General features: G+C 33.5%; 1 protein-coding gene across 17 annotated transcripts in view; it reads left to right on the top strand.

Moving 5' to 3' along the window:
• PHF20L1 (PHD finger protein 20 like 1) overlaps positions 1 to 16,889 on the top strand; it is a gene marked incomplete at its 3' end in the record, with an annotated part of 79,657 nt that overhangs the window by 25,600 nt on the left and 37,168 nt on the right. For 9 of the 17 annotated variants that reach the window (XM_082600946.1, XM_082600957.1, XM_082600950.1 and 6 more), the window contains 6 exons: positions 241 to 454; positions 1,033 to 1,161; positions 6,244 to 6,326; positions 9,842 to 10,094; positions 12,193 to 12,381; positions 12,640 to 12,846. In XM_082600946.1, the coding sequence (XP_082457072.1) occupies positions 241 to 454; positions 1,033 to 1,161; positions 6,244 to 6,326; positions 9,842 to 10,094; positions 12,193 to 12,381; positions 12,640 to 12,846 (1,075 nt within the window). Of the gene's footprint in view, positions 1 to 240; positions 455 to 1,032; positions 1,162 to 6,243; positions 6,333 to 9,841; positions 10,095 to 12,192; positions 12,382 to 12,639; positions 12,847 to 16,889 lie in introns of those variants that run through there. The other 8 variants (XM_082600952.1, XM_082600944.1, XM_082600956.1 and 5 more) reach the window with 3 other exon arrangements.

Here is a 16,889-nt window from a genome sequence, read left to right as displayed (position 1 = left end):
AAAAGAGTATTTGATATTGAATATTTTCCCATTTTATGTAAGATCATGTAACCAATTAGATTATTTGATAATCTACCATGTTGATGATCTACCTTGTAAATGTAGTTAATTTGATTTTTATATTTGTGTGCATGTGAGTGAAAGTAGCTTTGAAAATGTGATACATGTTTTTATTCATTAGTATAATTAAATTTTAATTAATTTTTAATGCTTCATATGTTTTGTGTTTTTCCTTTGGAGGATTGGATAGCTTTAGTCAAAGCAGCTGCTGCAGCTGCAGCCAAGAATAAAACAGGGAACAAACCTCGGACTAGCGCTAACAGCAATAAAGATAAAGAGAAAGATGAGAGAAAATGGTTTAAAGTACCTTCAAAAAAGGAAGAAACTTCAGCTTCTATAGCCACACCAGAAGTTGAGAAGAAGGAAGATCTGCCCACATCTAGTGAAACATTTGGTACAAAATATGTTCTTACATTCATTCCCTGTGGCAGTGGTAAACTCACATAGTGAATAAGTCAAATCCTTTGGCTGCCCGTAATTTGAACATGTAATGGAATTATTAGGATTTTTTTCCTAGCATAATATGGTTAAGTTTTTTAGCATCTTACAGATCTGAAGATTAATGGCCTAATATGGGTGCTTGATAATGATTACCCTCAGTATTCTTGAATAGAAATGCATTGAGAATTTGATCTGTAACTTCTACCAAGTAGGTTTTGGGATTTCTTTTGTGTGGGTTTTTTTGTTTGTTTGTTTTGTTTTCTTTAGCCTTTAAAATGCTTCTGCAAGCATTTCAATATATAATACAGAAAAAGCAGTAAGTCATTCCTTTCCTAAAGCATAACTGCTTAGTAGTTTTTTTATTTCTAATATATTGGTCTAGAGAGATTTTTGTTTTTTAAAGTTGTGTCAAGCACTAGATTGAAAAAATTAAATGCAAAGATTTTTTATTATTTTGCTATTTAAAAAATATTCATGTGTTTTAACTTTGGATTCTAGATAAACTCTCATATATATATATTCTGTTAAAAGTAGGACTTCATGTAGAGAACGTTCCAAAGATGGTCTTTCCACAGCCAGAGAGCACATTATCAAACAAGAGGAAAAATAATCAAGGCAACTCATTTCAGGCAAAGAGAGCTCGACTTAACAAGATTACTGGTAAACTACAATGATTCTTTTTGGGGGGGAATGGAGGGTTTAATTTTATAGTAGTTTGTTTTTAATAAAGGAAAATGTATCTATTGGTTTAGTGTAGCTAACTGGTTAATAAGAAAGACAGTTGTTTTGTTTCTTCAAGGTCATCCCTTTCAACACCAGGGGCTTTTTCTGTTGGAAATGTGAAAAGTATTACATATTTTCTGCCTACCTCACAGGGATGTTGTGAGGATCCATAGGATCAAATGTTACAAAATTCCATAGTTTTAAAATCACCTGGGTGGCAGGAGTAGTTTCTCTAAGAACTGAATTATACGCTTTTGTCAGCTTATGGTGACATAATGTCTGAGGTTCTAAATATTACACATTCTTACTCTTGACTGGTCTCATTAAAGATGGTACCATATATGGTTGGAAAGATGAATACTGAATTAAATTCAGCTCCCAAATTTGTTCTGCCCAATGTAAAAGTACTTCTATACGTTTTTAAAATTTCTATTCTTATCTTCAGGTTGGTCTCTAGAATTTGGGCTTATTTCTCTATGTCTTGTTGTAATTAGGAAGTAGAATAGTAGGATGATGAAGAGCACTGGAAATTCTAGCCTGGTTAGTGTTTACAGAAGAAGGGGCCAGTCATACTAAGACCCACAGTTCCATTCAGCCTAATGATTCTAATCTTTAAAAAAAATTGTGAATATATTTAATTTTTCTGAGTATATGTTATAAAAGGGGAGGTAAAATATTTTAATTAATATTCAGTCATACGCTCTTATTTTAAGGACAAATGATTTTTTGTGCCTTTGGCCTAATAAAGCTATGTAAATCTTTGTTGACATTCTTTTAAATAACTTGAAAAAGCTTGGTTTCATTGTCAGACCCAAGAATAAATGTAAATTAAACATTTTGACCATTTTCTAAAGAGTGTAAGCCTACTGAAAGATGACTTCGCAGCTGAGGGTTCTTTAGAGCCGCTGTTTTATTACAGTATTCATCTAAGTAATTATAATTGGTTTCAACAAGTGAGAATATTTAGTCTTTCCATTGTTAATATTATTTTTGTGCCTTTCTCTGATAAAGGATATATTTGGCCCCAGGACAGGAAATATTTCAAATCAATTTACCCATTCCCATTCCACCTTTTCCTTAGAAACTATTAGCTTTGGAGAAAGCCAAAATGTTATCCTAGTGATTATTATGATGGCAACTTGAGACTTCCGTTTTGACTTAGAATAATGGAACTCCAAGCTCTGTACTGTGGAATAGTACTTCTAACTGCTGTGATACCAAGATTGAAACAGCCTTATTGGGGGAGCCAAGATCAAGGAAGATGGAAGTGACACTGACGCTACAACTGCCAGTTTCCCAGCATCATGGTTTTTCCTACAATCTGGATAATCTGATTTTAGTTTCAGTCAGTATACTCTTAATATGTCTTACTGAGAAGTTCAAGCTCACCATTTAAAGAAGTAAGAAAACAGCTCAATCCACAATGATGCAGTATTTCCGCTTGGCCTTGAAAAGACAGTAGTGGGGGGAAAACCATTTTACCATGTACCTCAAGGAAGTTCTAATACTGGTTGCTTTAGTAACACCCTGTGCCTTCTGTGGAGGGACTTTGTCTTCACTTCCTCTTGGGAATCTCAAATCAATAAGTAATAGTTTGGGCAACAGTAGAAAGGCATAAGATATTACGAATGTGAAACTGTTATGATCTTTTCCCTTTACTTACTCAGAAGATGTATGTTAGTTTTTTTAATAGTTCATCTCTGCATCTATTTCTGATTTCATGTTACAACTATATCACGCAAAAAGATAATAGATATTTTAAGATTGTCTTTTATGATTGAAACTCAGGCTTGCCTCTGTACAGTAAATTTCATCTGTGGACCATAAAAAGAGATGAGAACTAATATGAAATAGCAATTTTGTTATGGAATTATGGTATATTTTAAATTTCTCAAGCTCACTTATATCTGTCTTTTTGTCCCTTTACTACTGAGAGGAATAGGCTGGTAACATGGCAGCATCTCAGCCTTCTCTGATGTATTACCCCCACCACGCACACCATTTTATTTATTTTTTAAATAACTCTAACAGACAATAAGTGGACCAGCTGCTGGATAAATTTAATTCATGTATTTATTCACTCTCTTTCTATTTCTTCCTTATATATACACCCTTCAGAGATTCCAAACATGATTTCTCTACAGAGAATGGAATAGGATGGCTTTCTTCAAAATTTTCAAATAAGTAGACACTGAAATTATTGTTGCATAGTATATATATGTTCTACCAGAATCTTATTTTTCATTGTCACGTACCTTATGGATAATTATTGATACTTTATGCATACTGATTTAGAACAAACAATTTTACAAAGATAATAAAGTTTATACTTTGGGACAAAGTTGCAAGCGAACTGTAAGCAAATTTGAGTAGATTTTAAAGTATGGGTTGTCAGAGAGTAAAAGAAGAAGCAGCAGTTGGTGCATGGTCTGTTTGTAATAGTTCTAGGAGTTCCTGGATGTTCAGCCAGTTTAGATATGTTTGTACAGCTTAAGGAATTTAAAAAATAATTTAAAAACCCCAGATATTTGAATTGGCCAGTAATAAGTTATTGATAATAATATCCAGGCTATTTGGTTCTTAATCTAAGCAAGAATATTTTGTTTTGGAATTGCTGTATGAAAAGTAGACCATGAATTTAACCACTTTGCTCTTTCTATCTTCCCCATTACCAGATGCCCTGGCCTCTGTTCTGTTTATTCCTATCAGCAGTGAGAGACTAATTCTGTTTTATAGCTGAAGTAGATAGAGTATTGAGAAATTATCACTTTATGGGTGGGACTTATAAAAATTTATATTCTCCTTCTACCTGATATTTAAATAATTTCTTGAAACTGCATGACACATTCTGTTAAAATGTTTATACATATCTTATTTGGATGAGGACTTGTTAGTAATATTGATAAGTAATATATTGATAATTAATACATATTTGCAAATAACAAAAATTAATTTCATTTGTATTTATTTTCCTCCAATTAATTCTTGAGGGTTGTGATCTATTTCATCTATTGATGTGATTTAGAAGTATTTCCACCACCTATATGAAAGGAAACGAAAAACGTAAAGTGTATTTAGTAGATTGAATAGCAAATATTTGTCCTCTCTGCGTACCCCTTCGAAGTAGGGCCTCTACTCAGTTCCCTGCAAAAGAAGAATCTAATTTACTAATTATTTTTCTTTTTATTTTTAGTAGTATTTAACCTAAAAAATATTAGCTAGAGAAGAAAAACCTAGTGAATGCAACTTTAAACGTTAAAGAAATATCCGGTGCTACATCTTTTTTAGTCATTTAAAAATGTGTTCAAAAGTTATATTAATATAGTTAGGATTGAATTTATGATTTATAAACTATTTTTGTAAAATTACTTATACATTGGGTCTTTTTTCCTCCATTTCAACCTACACTTAATACTGTGTGGGACTTGAGCAATACGGATTATCTCAAACTGCACCAAATAGCAGTTTTTTGTTTTTTGGTTTTTTTTGCGGTATGCGGACCTCTCACTGTTGTGGCCTCTCCCGCTGCGGAGCACAGGCTCCGGACGCGCAGGCTCAGCGGCCATAGCTCACGGGCCTAGCTGCTCCGAGGCATGTGGGATCGTCCCGGACCGGGGCACGAACCCGTGTCCCCTGCATCGGCAGGCAGACTCTCAACCACTGCGCCACCAGGGAAGCCCCAAATAGCAGTTTTAATACCAATCATTGCTGTATCAAAATCATTGTTTTATTCTCAGCCTTTGCTGTTTTGAATTACAATTCTGAGTGATAGATATTCAACTTTATTATCTAATAACGGAAAGATGCCTTTTGCCTGATTTAACACTTGGCTCAAGTACTACTTTGAGAATACAATTTTAATATTTGAATTTCCACTTAGATTACTTAACATCTTTGAGATTGTTACCTGAAAAAGTCAAGTGATGTTGCCACAGGGTATCTCGGAAGTTAGGTGGCATTTTGGGGCACCTTTTTTCTCCTATTAAATATGATGTAGACAGCTTTAATAATATAGTGGTATAATTGCTGAAGTAAGTTTACTATTATTTTGTCAATTATTAAACATGCTTCCTTTGAGGCCAAGGTTTTGTGTGCCTGACTTTGAAATGACACAAAAATGATTTGGGGGGACTTTTTATGTGCTTGGTGGCCATAAGAAGCAGCAAATAAATTTGATTCCATTGAGGGTACTATCTGGTGCTTAGCAAAGAATCTTGACTAAGTAAATGCCTGTAATTTCTAAATTAAAGCAGAGTTTTAATGTCTTGTAAAGTTAATTATGTACACTCCAGATAAAATATTCTGTCTTCTAAAATTCAGAATTAATGGTATATATTGGTGAAAACTGGAACTCCCAGTTTATTTCATTAATTGTAGAATGAGGCTATAATATTAAGTAAGTTCAAATGTTGTAGGAAGGATCTGTACTCTTTTCCATCAACATAAAATGGATGCATCCATGTTTTCACTTTTGTAAGAAGGTAAGCTACAACTGGGTATAGAAACAAACCTGTAAAGCTTAGGTTAAAGGATCCAGGTGAAATAAAAAATTGGGAGTATTTTTTAAACTAATAATCCAACAACAACAGCAATCTTATTTTATATTCTGGATGTTTGGAAGGATTCCTTATATCTTAATATTAATTCCATATTTTATTTCAGTTGTATAGACAAAGCCTAAGTATTAACAGTCTAAGCCATCTTAAGTTTTGGGACATTAAACCATAGAAATTTAAATTTGTACAGAATAAATGTGTATATGTGTGATTTTTTTAAAAGGGTATTTTTAATTTTTTTATTTTAAAAACTAATTGTGTAAGCAACTCTCAAGTTCTAATTCAGCCCCTTGAGCCATTATTAAGGGTGTTTGTATTTTTGACAAGTAAACTTCTGAGAGTGTTGTATTTACTTTCTATAAAAAAGTATAGGGGATTTCAACTGCTAAAATTTTTGAGAAGTTAATTAGTGTGAAAGTCAATATTTTTTCTAATAAGCAATTTCTGTACAATTTTTCTCAAGGTTTGTTGGCATCCAAAGCTGTTGGGGTGGATGGTGCTGAAAAAAAGGAAGACTACAGTGAAACAGCTCCAATGCTGGAGCAGGTATGAAATGGTAGCATTTGATTTTTTTCAAGGTTCCCAACTGGAATGATCACGGAGCTATAGTATCCACATAATTGAAATTGCCCTTTTGATCAGATATGGGAATAGGAAGGTAATTAATTGATGCTATATTTTTAACTCTGCCTTCTCCAAGGTATACAGATAAACTACAGACTTCGTTAGTGTTTATTTTCAGTAGGCTGGCATTAAAGCCTTTGTCCCCCAACAGTTGAAAGCCTGGAGGCAGGCATCCCAGGGTATAGGCTTCCAGCTGGATCACATTTAACTAGCTTACAAAAAGACCCTTACACAAATACTTTTCATTTGTGAGTTAAAACAGGGTTTTTTGACATCTAATAAAGCTTCTTTTGTAAGAAGTTTCTTTTATATTGTAACAATTGGTGTTGTTAGACTGACTATGTGTTTTATGAATTGATCAATGAGCCATACATTTTTGCTAGGATGTATATTTTAATAACTACAAAAAAATTTTTAAAAACTATTAAGGGTCTGTCTTTAAACCACCTAATAGAGGAATTTAAAAGTGAAGGTTGCAGTTGCTAGATTTTGCCTTGGCTACCTTCAGATTCCCACAATACCTGTATATAGTGGACTGTGCATGCTTTTCCATTTTCTAAGGGCTTACCTTCTTGGGCACTGTAAGACTATAAGAACACAGTAATAGCCATATCTGGATTTCCTTGGTTCTCCTGTTTTAAAATCTGAGCCTTAATGTAGTTTTAATATACCCTTTTTGTATTATTTTAATTTTCTTTATTAGTAGCCTAATAAAGAAGACTTTAAAATGAGTACCTGTTGCTCTTCTCTATATGCGTTTTAAAAAACAGTCCAAATTTAATTGATATTGTATTGAGTTTTTCAGGGTTATTTTAGGCCTGATTTGATAACAGTGCATTGTTTTGGTGCCTCCATTAATGTTGTATTGAATCAGTGATCTTTTAAATTGATTAATATGTCAGCAAATCATACCTTCTGATTTTCTGTGGTCATCAAACGGTTAAGTCTTTGCCGTTATTGTCAGTATATCAACCAAATTTTAAGTGACTTTTTTACTGTGTATTACTATATTCAACGTCCCAGATATAACAATATTTTGTATTTTCACCACTGTTTATGGTATTCTCAGAATGCAATAAATCAGGGACTTGGGTAATAAAATGTTTCTGGAAAATTCATTACAATGTCAATCTTTCATTATGCACAATCCTGCTGAGATGAATGTGATTGTGAAAATTATTTATTATATGTGAAAGTTAGTGTAGAGGGCAGTGCCCATTTCAGAGAGAAATACAACATTTTGAAACTGAGCTTAAAAAAAAGAAAAATTGAGTAACTCGGCTGTTTTTATTTACATAATTAAAAAAATTTTGAGAGTCCTTCCCAGTTTTGTAACAAAGAGACCAATGATCATTAATGAAAACTCTGTAAATTATTTTATATTTTTAAGGAACAGAATGCTGTTCCCCCCCCTTTTTTGTCATTCAGGTTGATTTCAATGTGAAATGTTTTGTAACCATACTCTTAATTTTTGTGCTAAGTGTTTGCCCTTCTTCAAAGTTAAAAAGCCGAGTTATAAACTTCTTAATTGCATCTCGGTATCAACAATAGACTTGAAGGAGAGAGATTGTCACTAACCTCTGTTGCCCTAATGAGTAAAATAATGCCACTCATGACGTAGATTTATAACAGGCCTAAGGCCAAAACTTACTGTCCTAAGGGATTTATTTATTTACATTAAAAAAAAACCTCAAACTCTGTGGTCTTGAGCCCCAGTTCTCAGATTATTAATTATAGATTATTTAATTGTATTAGGGAATTGTCATGTTATATTTACTTTTGGATAAAACCTGCATTAGATGCATAATTCAGTAAGTTTTAAAAAATGTTAATTTGTCCTTGTTTAGAGGTTAAGCACCTTATCAAGATATTAATTTAAGTATTAAAATCTTGTTTTATAACTTTGTAACTTGAGAGTAATGGATGCTGTAGTGATGTCTCTCACATATGTGAAGATGAACAATAAAATTGTTTATTTACAAGTAATGGCTCTAATTACTTTTCTGGCAACACCTTTAATGATAAGCTTAGGAATCCTTTCTGTATATGGAGTTTTTTTTTCAAATGATTAATCTGCACTTATACACATGTGTAATGAGTAAATTCAAGAATAGAAATGATGACAACTCAATGAATGAGACACTTGACACCAGCCCTTTTATGTGGTATGTCCAACATGCCATCTGTAGCACAAAGGTGCCATACTTAATACCAAATATTCACTTTTTTTTCCACCAAAATTTGAGCACTTTATAAATATTTTTAGTGGGAACAGAAAGCTGTTTGGTCCCCAGACAATGATCTTCCATATTCCAGAGAACTGCAGACTGCAGACCTGATGGTCATCCCTCACAAAAGATATGGAAGTAAAAAGGTATCTTGGGGACAAGCATGTTGTTCATAGAGCTAGTAGTTTGGTTCTTTATAAAAGCCTATTTTAGTATAGGTTTTTTTTAAAAAAGTGTATCTCATACTTTGCTCTCAGATAACATATATCAAAAAGAGATACAGTATAGGCATTCCAACACCGTAGTTTGCAAATCCATCTAATGTGGCTGTTCTCTGTTGTCTTAGGACACATTCACATATAGATTTACATATGTAGGACATTTTACTGCCAAATGAATGAAGATATTCTTTATGAAAGAACTGACAAAGTTCTAATTTTTTTTTTAAAAGTATCAGTTGGCAGGAAGAAGGTAAAGACTCTCATCTAAGAATGCGACGTATTTTGTTTTTAAATCCAATGTTTTTAACTTACACTTGGTTTTACTCCTTTTTTGTTGTTGTTGTTGCTTGTTTTGTATTGTTTTTTAGTCTTTTAACTCTATTGCTGGTGGCTTTGATTTCATGAAGCATTATGCTTATGAAACTCTAGCTTTCAGCACTAAAATGAGTTAAAGATAATGTTTCGTTAATTTGATCATTGTTTTCCTGTTGAGATCTTTCTTTAAAGGGAAATTGTCTTCTTAAACCTCTGCATTGAACTCGATAAAGGAAATTATTTTATAAAAAGAAATCTGAAAGTCAGAAGCTTAAATGTATTCCTCCAGTGCTCTAAAACTTGAAAATGCTGTTTATTTACCTAATTATTATCAATGTCATTGGTAATGATGGTGTCAAAAGAGGTATATTTTAACTCAATATGGAACATACTTGTCCAGTTAGATAACATTTTATTTTCAGAGAATATTATAAATAATACATTAAAAAAAACCTAAATTTAGACTACAAGTTGACAGCATCCCTTTAAAGACAGCCTATTCAACTTTTAGTTAATAATTTGTGGGGTTCTTTTTGGTTTTTCATTTGTAATAGAAATGTTATATGTTGCTTAACAATGTTTTTGGATACTAAAGTTGCTTAACAATCAAAATAGAAAACAACAAAAATGAAGAAACCAAAATAAAAATATCAATTTTTTATTATTTATTCAGGCGATTTCACCTAAACCTCAAAGTCAGAAAAAAAATGAAGCTGACATTAGCAGTTCTGCCAACACTCAGAAACCTGCACTGTTATCCTCAACTTTGTCTTCAGGGAAGGCTCGCAGCAAGAAATGCAAACATGAATCTGGAGATTCTTCTGGGTGTATAAAACCCCCTAAATCACCACTTTCCCCAGAATTAATACAAGTCGAGGATTTGACGCTTGTATCTCAGCTTTCTTCTTCAATGATAAATAAAACTAGTGAGCACAGATTTTTAAAAAATAGTTACTTATCCTATAAGATACATTAAAAGCAGTTTGGTTGTAGTTATATTGTATTTTTATGAAGTTGCATTTTAAAAATTCAAACTTAAGTGGATATGATAGGGAAGACTTGAAACTATTTTAGGGGCAAAAAACATTTACATTTCTGACTGATGTATTGTACAGAGGTACAGTGACTATACTGCTGGTTAAGAAGCCTTAGCATTTAATAACCAAAATTCCACTGTAGTTTGACTCTCCTCAACTAATAATCCAAGCACAATGAGAGGCCTGATTCATTACAAAAAAACAGAACAAAACCATTATGAGATACAAAAAGACCCATGGTGGATGTTTTCCTGAACTCCTAAGACTATTCTTACGGATAGATTTAGTTATTGTCCCCAGTTGTCTGTACCCGCTTCGGCAATACATTTTATTCAGTTCTTATTGTAGGATTTAGAGTGCAAACTTCAGTTTAATCTTACTAATGAAAGAAGAAGATTGCTTCCTTGATCTTATTTTTAAAGATTTTACTGTTTCAATACCACTGATCTTTCAAGAGTTAACTTGGTCTTTTTTAAATAGCCTTTTGACATGGGTTTGGATATATATAAGACAAGATTTGTGTTGACTGTGTGTTTCTCATGTTTTAGTATTCTAAGTTAGAGACATATGAAAAATAATTACCTGAAAAGTCACTGGGTAAAAGATAATTTTGCTGTTTATACAGTGAATGAATTAGTAACCTGATTATTAAATGAATATGACACATTTCCTTATGAACTTCTCCATATCATATCTTCCACAACAATTAAAAATGGTGACATTGAGAAGACTTCTATCAATCAAATATATTAACTTCCTCTTGCATTCCATTGCTATATTTTTTTTGCCAAACGTGTTTTTCAATTTTTGATCAGGTTTTGGTACTTCTTTGTTTTGTTTTGGTTCTTTTTAATAAATGAGTAGAAAGGATGGAAACAGAAAAACTCAATTGTTTCTTTATAAGCTTCATTTCATTATGGCATTTATCATGAAATAATATCATTAGTAGTCACTACAATGTCACATGACATTGATACGTATTTTATTTTGCAATTGTTTTGTATTTTGGTATTATGACCAGTGTTACAGCAATTGAATTTTATTCTTTTTTTTTCAATTATGACCATGTCTTTTGCATTTTGATTTTTGTAAAATTATTTTTAAATACCCAAAGCATCAACCTTTTTAGACTACTCTTATTTCCTCCTTCTAAATTAACATGCATATATTGGCTTATGTAGTCCTGCCTGTTCTAAATCATCAAACATATTTACATGCCATGTAGAAAGAAGAAAATGAAAGGTTAAAAAAAAATTTCCAAACTTCTGTTAATACATAGCTAGAAGATGCTTAAATGGCTCACCAAGTTTTTTAAAACAAAACAAAAAACACAGGAGGGCAAGAGCAGTGTCATATTCTTTAAAAATCCTCGGTTTTTGCCCATAATGAGTACTTAAAGTTGTTTGTGTTGAATTTTTTTTAATGAATCAGGCCCAAATATATGTTTATAAAAATCCATTTGCGGGAACGAGGGTGGGATAAAATTACTTACATTAGTTTTACGTTGGCAAGTAAAGCACTAACTCTACAATGCATGTCAGATTTTTGTCACCTATGCCCCTGCCTTTTTTTTTTCTTAGAGTTTCTAGATTTGTAATGTAGCAAAAGGGATATATATATATATATATATTTTTTTTTTTAATCTTTGGCTATACAGAGATTATTTTCCCAAAGGAAAAATGGCAACTAACAAGGATCTGCAATTAGAGAATTAACTGTAGTCTGTTACTTGGGAAACTACCTGAAATTAATGTTCCATGTTATTTTTTTTTGGTTCTAGTAGGCTTTAGATTTTAGAAGTTTTGATTAACCCTTGTGAATGAGGGCAGTTTTTGCCTTTGATTACTTTTGGAACATGCCGTTCCTTGTGGATACCTTACAACATCAGAGGGCAGAATTTGAATCATTTTTCCCATTTTTCTCCTTAAGTATTATAAGATGATCCTGGCATGTATCTGCTTCGTGAACATTGAAGATCTTTTTCTAGGTCCTCCACAGCCTGTGAACCCCCCTAGACCTTTCAAGCATAGTGAGCGGAGAAGAAGATCTCAGCGTTTAGCCACCTTGCCCATGCCTGATGATTCTGTAGAAAAGGTTTCTCCTCCCTCTCCAGCCACTGATGGGAAAGTATTCTCCATCAGTTCTCAAAATCAGCAAGAGTCTTCAGTACCAGAGGGTAATGTATATTGCTTTTCTATAGAACCAAACATAAAAGAAGACAAAACACTGAGATAAAGATTATTAAAATATTAAGAAATTTCCGCTTTTTCCTTAACAGCTTTTGGACTTAATAAGCACTTCATTTAATTCTACAAGTATTTATTTAGTGCCTTATTTCCAGGCACTGTTTAATTTATATAACATTTTAATCCACATGGATATTAACCAAGACAGTGTATTTATATTAACATATTACATTCTTTATTTTGTGTAGTGCCTGATGTTGCACATTTGTCACTTGAGAAACTGGGACCCTGTCTCCCTCTTGACTTAAGTCGTGGTTCGGAAGTTACAGCACCGCTAGCCCCAGATCCCTCTTACCATAATGAATGCCCCAGGGCAGAAAAGGAAGATACACAGATGCTTACAAATCTTTCTTCCAAAGCAGTAACTGATGGAAGAGGAGCTCCAACAGCATCAGGTAAAAAAGATTCATTTTACAAGTTAGCTAGGCTTGCATTTATACAGTAAAAACAGTTTGATGTATAACTACATTATTTTAATATGTAGTTCCTCTTTATAAATACTTCTCCATAACATCTGTGGAAGATAGGGTTTCTCAGTCTGTTGAACGTCCTTTTGTGTGACCATTTACCATCATATTCTCTGGATATACTTCTTATTCTGTCACTTTTATCTACTTCCTTCTCCCTACTTCTTTCTTATATCCTGTTTCTACTAAATAGGAATTATTAGAACTAAATATAATTACAGAAGTTTCTTGGTTTTGAAGCCAGAAAATAACTTAATGGGCTCAATACTTAGGTTTAAGGATTTAATAGAATTTAATATTTAAGAAACACCTAGCTTAAATTAATTTATATACCCGTATCTTACATATAATTCCATATTTTGGAGCAGAATCTCCAAAATTTAAATGTAATTTGTTTTAATGTTATTTTGGGAGTCTAATGTGTAAAATCAGCCATACTCAGTAAGACATTTTTTGATGATTTTATGACACTTATTGTAATCTGAAATCTTTCAGAGGTATTTTATCAAGTTGATATTTTAATCTAACAGAATATTAGATTTATATTTATTTATATTTCCCTTATATGGTTACATTATTTTACTTGGAAGTTTTATAGAATTTCAACCTCAACCAAAGAGCCCCTACAGTAAAAGAAAAAAAAAAGGCAAATACTAATTTCAAATGCTTTTCCAGTAAATTACTAATTTGGAATTATCAGTAGATGGATGAATAAGGTGAATTGAGTCAGTTCAGAAGTAGGGAAAAACATAAAACTGTTTTTTGATTAGCAGCCAGAGAGTATTGGGATAATCGATTTTAGTAGCATCTTCTCTGAAACCACTTTATCAAATCCTTGGGTGAAGTATAAAATAGAGCTTGCTCTTTTCTGGTGGTGGTGTATATTAAAATAAAATGACTAAAGTAACTTAAGAAGCATACTTTTTATATTACTGCTGTTACCTTCTTGTTCCTTCTTTCAAAGTGAAAGTGTAACTAATATTAAACATACAGTGTTCTACAATTCCATTAATCAATAAAAGCTTGAAGTTATTTTGTACGTGATAGTGTTTCCATATCTTGTTTTAAAAAAATCAGTGCCCATATTTGAAGATTTGTAGGCTTTGAAACATTTCTTGTCATTTCCCAAAACTGATCCATTGTCTTTGGACAATTTCTAAGCCCCTTCTATCTGTAGGGTAATTAATTTTTCTTTTCCCTGTTTTCACAAGATTTCTGAATTACCTTTAACCCTTTGAGATACTTTTCCTGGTGAAGTTCTTATGAGTCCTTTAACAATCTGGAATTTGTTGCTGTACTGAATATATGAAAAATATGTTCAAGTTAAAATGATATATATTCATTGAGGAATTTATTTTTATTTATTTAGTTTTAAAATGATAAAGTCATTAGTTTTTAAAATGTGTATATATATATATTTTTATAAATTTATTTAATTTTGGCTGTGTTGGGTCTTTGTTTCTGTGCGAGGGCTTTCTCTAGTTGCGGCAGCGGGGGCCACTCTTCATTGCGGTGCGCGGGCCTGTCACCATCGCGGCCTCAGCCTCTCGTTGCGGATCACAGGCTCCAGACGCGCAGGCTCAGTAGTTGTGGCTCACGGGCCCACTTGTTCCGTAGCATGTGGGATCTTCCCAGATCAGGGCTCGAACCCATGATCCCTGCATTGGCAGGCAGCTTCTCAACCACTGCGCCACCAAGGAAGCCCCCAATGTGTATATTTTTAATTTATGTATTTAATTTATTTACCTTTGGCTGCTTCGGGTTTTCGTTGCTGCGCGCGGGCTTCTCATCGCAGTGGCTTCTTTTGTTGCAGAGCATGGGCACTAGGCACGTGGGCTCAGTAGTTGTGGCTCATGGGCTCTAGAGTGCAGGCTCAGTAGTTGTGGCACACGGGCTTAGTTGCTCTGCAACATGTGGGATCTTCCCAGACCAGGGCTCGAACCTGTGTACCCTGCATTGGCAGGTGGATACTTAACCACTGCACCACCAGGGAAGCCCGGGGAATTTATTTTTAGATGTGCATTTGAAAACATTTGTATTTTCTTTTATATAGCAATAGTAACAAGACTGAAAGATAGATGAATGTAAATAGCTGTATAATAACTAAGTTATGTTAGTTGAATGATGTATCCTAAAATATCAAAGTAGTGATTGTACATGGAAATCTTTAATTCCAGTGATTTTGTGTCTAATCAGAGTACTAGCCTAGTGGTTTTTCGTTTTCCCCCCAGAATTTCTAGTATATTTGTGGAGATGTAGCTAATTATCATTAGGGTGTGGTTCTTGTTTCTTATAATGGTTAAAAAATGTACTGAGGTAGAGGGAAGGCACAATATTTTTTTCCTTTTTAAGTATTCGAAAAACTATTTGAGAAAGTCAAAGTTGTAAGATAGTTTTCTGGAAAAGTGAAAGGTAGAGAGGAGTTTGGATATATAATGTGATGTATTTGTAAATTTGTTGAAGAGTGAGGATCATCTTATGTATGGTGATGACCGGCAACTTTAATTGCTTAAATCAAGGAAATGCATGGATTTAAATGTTAATTACTGGAAGTCCATTTGTTAGAGGGTCGAATACAGTCACAGCATTTGAATGTGGTGTTTGGGGGGATTCTGATTTATTTCTATTACCCCTTTTTTTTTTTTTTTTTTTTTTTTTTTTTTTTTTTTGCTGTACGTGGGCCTCTCACTGTTGTGGTCTCTCCCGTTGCGGAGCACAGGCTCTGGACACACAGGCTCAGCAGCCATGGCTCACGGGCCCAGCCGCTCCGCGGCATGTGGGATCTTCCCGGACCGGGGCACGAACCCGTGTCCCCTGCATCAGCAGGCGGACTCTCAACCACTGTGCCCCCAGGGAAGCCCTCTATTACCCCTTTTAATTTTTTATTTTTTGAGGGAAGTAATGGAATTCAGGTCATGTTCTGATGGGACATCTTTTGATTAAAACCTTGTGAACCTGTCTGACCTGCACTGAAATTCTCAGTGGTCTGCGTGCTTTTTTGTCTCAACACTTTTGTTAGCTACCCTCTCGAAACTGTTTCGTAGTATTTGTTGGCCTTCTGTCTGCTTCCCAAGTTGTCTTCCATCTGCAGTCAAAGTACCAGGTGTTTTGTTTTTGTTTCTTCTTTCTTTTTAATTTTTTAATTTGTTTGCTTGGTTTGTTTCATGTTAATTATAAAAGTAAATTTTCTAACTGTTGAATTTTAAAACTTCTGTAGAAAGCATTATTTACCAGAACTTTTATCAAAGACATTTTCTGGTGGTATTTTTTTCAAATTGGAATTTTGGGGGTATTAAGAATGATGAGGATGTTAGCCGTTAACTGTGAAATAGTTTAACAGACTTAGAGTTTTACTTTTTCGTGTGAGTGATATGTGCATGCTCATATCACAGTCATGGTAAAGAATTAATGAGATTATGTGAATTATCCAATTATTATATACATGTGTTCTTAATAGGTTAACACTTGTTCTTCCAGTATAGATAATGAACTTGCCCTAATCCTCTGCATTCTTCCACTGGGAAGCATGCATAGAATATGACTAACCAAGGTTAAGAATACTACTGCTGCCCTCATTACCAAGAGCAGTCATTGGTGCCCTTGTAAAAATCGGTGGCTTTGTTTTTATTTTATTATCAGAATGCTTTCTCTAACAGAGCCAACCAGTTTTAGGTAAGGATAGAGCGTTAGTTCTGTTACTCTTAGTTCTGTCGCTAACTGGGATTTTAACTAGTTTTCTTATTTATCTACTGGATATATGTACTGATATAACAAATGCTGAATTACTCTGACCCCTTCAAGGAGTTAAAATATGGAAGCTCAGTGTATGGATGGGTGAGACAATAACAGTCACATTCTGACTTGTGGGGACACCAATTTCACATTTACTTTCTAAAAAGCCTTTTTGTTTTAAAGTGTTTTTCAGTTTTTTTCCAGAATTGTACAAAACAAAACTACAACCAGAGACTCCG

Source organism: Mesoplodon mirus (assembly GCF_964341445.2).
Source record: "Mesoplodon mirus genome assembly, chromosome: 16".
Taxonomy (NCBI): domain Eukaryota; kingdom Metazoa; phylum Chordata; class Mammalia; order Artiodactyla; family Ziphiidae; genus Mesoplodon; species Mesoplodon mirus.
The sequence above is the reverse complement of the archived record's forward strand: the minus strand, read 5'-3'. Positions and strand labels throughout refer to the sequence as shown.